Source organism: Apteryx rowi, unplaced genomic scaffold (genome assembly GCF_003343035.1).
Source record: "Apteryx rowi isolate R43461 unplaced genomic scaffold, aptRow1 scaffold_254, whole genome shotgun sequence".
Lineage (NCBI taxonomy): Eukaryota > Metazoa > Chordata > Aves > Apterygiformes > Apterygidae > Apteryx > Apteryx rowi.
Genome location: NW_020448908.1, coordinates 1,192,061 through 1,196,759, shown reverse-complemented (window position 1 = coordinate 1,196,759; position 4,699 = coordinate 1,192,061). Strand labels below are relative to the sequence as shown.

The 4,699-nt window shown below is 57.9% G+C and overlaps 1 protein-coding gene across 1 annotated transcript; it reads right to left on the bottom strand.

Moving 5' to 3' along the window:
• Positions 1-4,065, bottom strand: MPV17L2 (MPV17 mitochondrial inner membrane protein like 2). Its single transcript, XM_026067190.1, has 5 exons — positions 3,862-4,065; positions 3,426-3,596; positions 3,069-3,145; positions 2,851-2,979; positions 1-2,767 (listed from the first exon to the last, which is right to left on the bottom strand). Exons 1-5 carry the CDS (start codon positions 4,037-4,039, stop codon positions 2,702-2,704), a joined length of 621 nt encoding a protein of 206 aa, XP_025922975.1. The 5' UTR covers positions 4,040-4,065; the 3' UTR covers positions 1-2,701.
• Between the last annotated feature and the right edge of the window lie 634 nt (positions 4,066-4,699).

Below are 4,699 nucleotides of genomic sequence, written 5' to 3'. Positions count from 1 at the left end.
AGCCCGGGATGGTAGGAGCGGACTCATCCGGGTCTGCTTTTAACCAGTCTACGAGCCTGACTCTTATATATATATATATATATAAAAAAAAATTTATTATTATTTCCGTTGTCTGCCCGGTACTGTCCCCCTGCCCCGGCTCGTGGGAAGGGTGGCCGAGCCGGCACCGGGATGCTTCCCGCTYGCCGGTGTGTCCCCGGTGCAGCCGAAGCTCTGCCACAGCCAGGGAAGGGGGCGGCCGCACCGGGAACGCCGCGGTTCCCATCCCGGCGCCCGCGCTCTCTGCCTGCCCAAAGAGCCGCTCCGTCCTCCCCGCTCTCTGGCTGCCCTCTCGCCCCCGATGGATGGATTATTTCAAAACTCTTGTTTATTTGTATAAATAGATGCTAATTTATGCTCCTGCTGTCTTCCTCCTTGTACATATAAAGAAAAAAAAAAAAAAACCCTCCTTGTAAATAGAAGTAGGAAGTGACGCTGTGCGTGTGACCTGCCGTGCTGTGGCCGTGTTGGTGCATTTATTTTAACCGGTGTGGTAACCTGCTTGTGAATATCACTTTTAAATCTATTATTTAAAAGCTAAAGGGAAAAAAAAAAAAAAGCAAAAAAAAAAAAAAAAAAAAAAAAAAAAAAAAAAGAGCAAGGCCAGCAAAGCAAGCTGTAGCAAACTAGTCCCAGCTCCGCGGCCATGACCAACACGCGACTCCTGGGAGAGCATGGCCTGGAGGAAACTGCCGCCGATGCCCTCGCCGAGCAAGCCGGCCTCCGCGGGCTCGGACGAGCACCGCTAATTTGCTACAGCGCGTTTGGCTCCTTGTCTGTTAATATAGTAATGTGCTTATGTGGAGACTGTGAATAAGTGGATGTTACTATAGCAATGACTGACCCGGAGGTCTTGCTTCCCTCTATTTATTTTTCTTGGAGCGCTGTGTCTTTATTTTACAGGTCCCCCGACCACGGTACCCTGCCCCCCCCCACACCCCCACACCCCTCCTATTTTTGTGAAGTTTACTTATGGAAGAGTTACACTGTACTGTACAAATGTCAAAAGTGTCAAAAGAGTACAATTTCCTAAAAATCACTGTATTAAAGAAATGTGGTGAAGAAATAAATCAATGCTGATCACCAGTTGCTCCCGGTCATTTCAGGAGGAGCAGGGGGAGCGGGAGGCCGGGGACGCGGCCGCGGCGTCCCCCAGGCGGTGGGAAGGGCCGTCTCCCCGCCGCCTCTAACCTCTTTCCTCCTCAGATGGGCGCTTTCGAGCTCGGTGGCTGAGAGAGACCAAATATCTGGTTTCGTAATTAGCATTCGCCAAATGGCTCCCGGTGCGCTGCAGCAGCTTGGCGCGCTGCCGTGGGAGGGCTGCTCGCAGCCCAACGGCGGCGCGTTTCAGGATCGAGGACAAAGCTGTACGTAAGGCTCATCTTTAATCGCTAGAAAAGTTGATTTAGGCACATTGAGACAGTTTTCATCGACACTGTAAATAAATAAGTTCCCAGGTTACAGCGTGAGCATCGCGCTTGCCYGGGGCCCCGCAGCGACGCTCCTGCGCTGGCGCACGAAGCAAGGGACCAGCCCGAGCACGAGCAGCCTGCGCGCAGGAGGCAGCAAGGAGGGGAGAGTTTGCAGCCCAAGGAGCCGCAGAGGAGGGGCAAGGGCAGCTGATGAATGCGCGAGGGTTTCCAGGGAAAAGCCAGGAGAGGAGGGATGATGCAGGACCAGGCTGGGGGGAGCAGATGCCGGCTGCTGCAGGGATACGGGTGAAAGCAGCCGGCAGAGCCACGGCTTGAGGGCAAGGGCTGAACCAGAGCTGCTTGGCCCCGAAACAGCTCCAGGCAGGGCCTGCCGAGAGCTGGGACAGAAGAGGGGCTGGTACGGTCCCAACATCRGTCTTTCCTTAACGAAGGCTTTTGCAAAGCCTCTGTGTTGACTCCATCTTCTGGTTTCAGCCGTGTTTGACAGGGGCAGGGATTACACAGCTACAATTACAAGTTTGGTGGCTGCAGCCCACCACAGTGGAGTTCATCCTCCGGAACAGAGAGGGGAAAGGCAGCGCTGGGTTTAGTGACTTTTCCCTTAGTAACAGGCAAGAGTTTGAAGAGGGAAAGAAGCAGGGAGAGGCTGGAGGAGCTAGGATGCAAGCAGAGGGGTGGCGTCGATTTGCCAAATGGCTGAATTGGGAGTAAGGAATGGTTCGGAGTTGCTGTGTTTGCTGTCAGGGCTCCTCCCTAGCAGGAGAGCAAGGGGCCAACCTTGCCGGAGAAGGGGAAAAACCTGCCTGCAGCAGAGCAGAGAGCCCTGGGGACCAGTCCCCCAGGCACTGGATGCAAAGAGTAAGTGCAGCAGCTGCTCCCATCCCTAACAGCGTGGGCTCTGTGGAAGAATAGAAAAATCAGCTCTATTAAATAGCCTTTGACACAGAGATTCTCTGAAATACAACCTAAACCCCTAATTGCAATCAGTAGATGAGTTAATTAGCAAGATCTCCTCAGGCTGCAGTGAAGTGCAGCCCATGGCTGTGCTTGTCTCCAGGAATCGGTTTTCTTCCCTGGATGGAGACCTCGCTCGTGGCCACCGCGAGCCGGCTCCTGCCCACGCTCACAGCGCTCGCAGCTTCGACGGAAACCCAAAAACTGATTAGCACTGGGCAGGAGTTTACGAAAACGCAGTAGGAGTCTTTGAGAAGGGCTTCAGCGCTGCCTGTTCACATCCCAAAGCTGCGCTGCTTCACGTGCTGCGAGTCGTGCTCAGCGCTCGGGGGTTGATCATGCTAAAATTACAAGAAAAGGGGCTCACTCGATGCGACCCAGGCGAGGCCATGGGGCCTGGTGGCCCGAGAGGGACAGTACTTACCCTGTGCTTGAGATGGGAGAGGTATGTGTCCCAGCCCAGCGTAATCACATTCACATACGCCACCCGGTACTTGGGCGGGAGCAAGAGGAAGTTCACGAGCTGAGCCGCCGGCCACACGCACCAGTCAGCCTGCAAGGAGCAAACAGACGTTATCAGCACCTAGCCAGAGCCTGCGTCGTGAGGAGGGGGTGGAGGAAGAGCTGAAGGGATGCGTTTACCTTGTAAAACTCCCAGAATTTCTCCTTGAGCTCCCCCCAGCTCTCCTCCGGGGACTGGCCCTCCAGGGCGCCCATGCCTGCAGCGGAGAGACGGGGTGAGCAGCGCCGGGCTTCAGCAGGCGACGGCACTTTATCAGGCACCCGCTCGCGCGTCGCCAGCTGCAGAAGGAGCCCAGGCACCCCCGTTTCCCCCCTCCGAAGGGAGCYGCGGAGCAGGGGTGACGGACGTCACGCCGGCAGCCCGCGCGCTCCTCCACGCCTGGCTAACAACGCGTCACTTGTTCCCTGCGCGGAGGCARCGTGGGCCCCGCTCTCCTTTTAGCAACGTTTACATAAGGCGGATATTGACACTTTTACCTAAGAAATACCAGACTCCCAGGGCTGGAGATGCCACCAGCTGGTCAATGAGGACTTTCTTCAGGACCGTTTTCATGCCCTTAAAGCCACTTGCGGGAAAGGCTCCATCTAACCAGAGGTACCAGTAGTGCATCAAGGGGCCCATGCTGCAGCCGATGGCGAACATGCGCGCTGCAACACAACACCGCCGCGTGAACGCACGCCGCGGGCTGGCGCGCACAATGCCTTCGTGCATTATTTACGCGCCCCCCCCCCCCCCGTAAGTGTATACGGCCCTCGAGAAGACACAAAAGGAGAGCAGGTCCCCGCATCCCACCAGGGAGGTGGTTACGGTTGGGGGGGGGAACGAAGTGCAGAACGACGGTAGTGGGGCTGTGAGCTCCTGGCGGGGCTGCGCCCCGTCGGAGGCGGCCGAGGCCGCCGCGCGCGGACCCACCTGTGCGAGCCGGCTCCCAGGGCCTGGCCGGGTCCTTCCGCCGCTCCCGCGTCTGCTGCAGCGTGTCGCCGGCGGCCAGGAGCGCCCCGCAGCTCACCGTGTTGGTGGCCAGCAGGAATCGGCCCTTGAAGAAGGGCCGGCAGCAGCTGCGGAAGAGCTGCCTGCCCCGGGCCAGCATCCTGCGGGCCACGGCCAGGCCCTGCAGCCCAGGAAGAGGAGGAGGAGGAGGTGGAGGAGGCCGTGAGGAAGGCCCCGGCGCCGCGGCCAAACCCCCGTGCCAGCCCCCAGCTCCCCCCAGTTAAGCTGCACCCACACTCCCCTAGTCCCTCCGATTACAACAGTATCCCCAGTTACCGCCGTTCCTCCCAGTCCCCCCAGTTGCCCCCACCCCAGTAACCCCTGTATTTCCCCAGTACCTCTGCTGCAACCCCAGCACCTCCCCAGTCCCTCCACTTACCCCTGTACCCCCCCAGGCCCCCCATTATCCCTGTATTCCCAGTTACCCCGTACCTCCAATTACACCTGCAACCCCCCAGGCTCTCCAGTTTTCCCTGTACCCCCCAGTTATCCCTGCATCCCCCCAATTACCCCTGTTACCCCTCTACAACCCCAATTCCCCCTGTACCCTCCAGTTACCCCCGTACACCCCCAATTCCCTCAGTTATCCTTGTACCCCTAGTTATCCCTGCACCCCCAGTAACCCCTGTACCCCCCCCAATTCCCCCAGGTACCCCTGTACCCCCAGTTACCCCTGTACACCAATTCCCCCAGCTACCCCCGTACTCTCATTACCCCTGTACCTCCCCAGCTACCCTTGTACCCCCAGTTACCCCTGTAC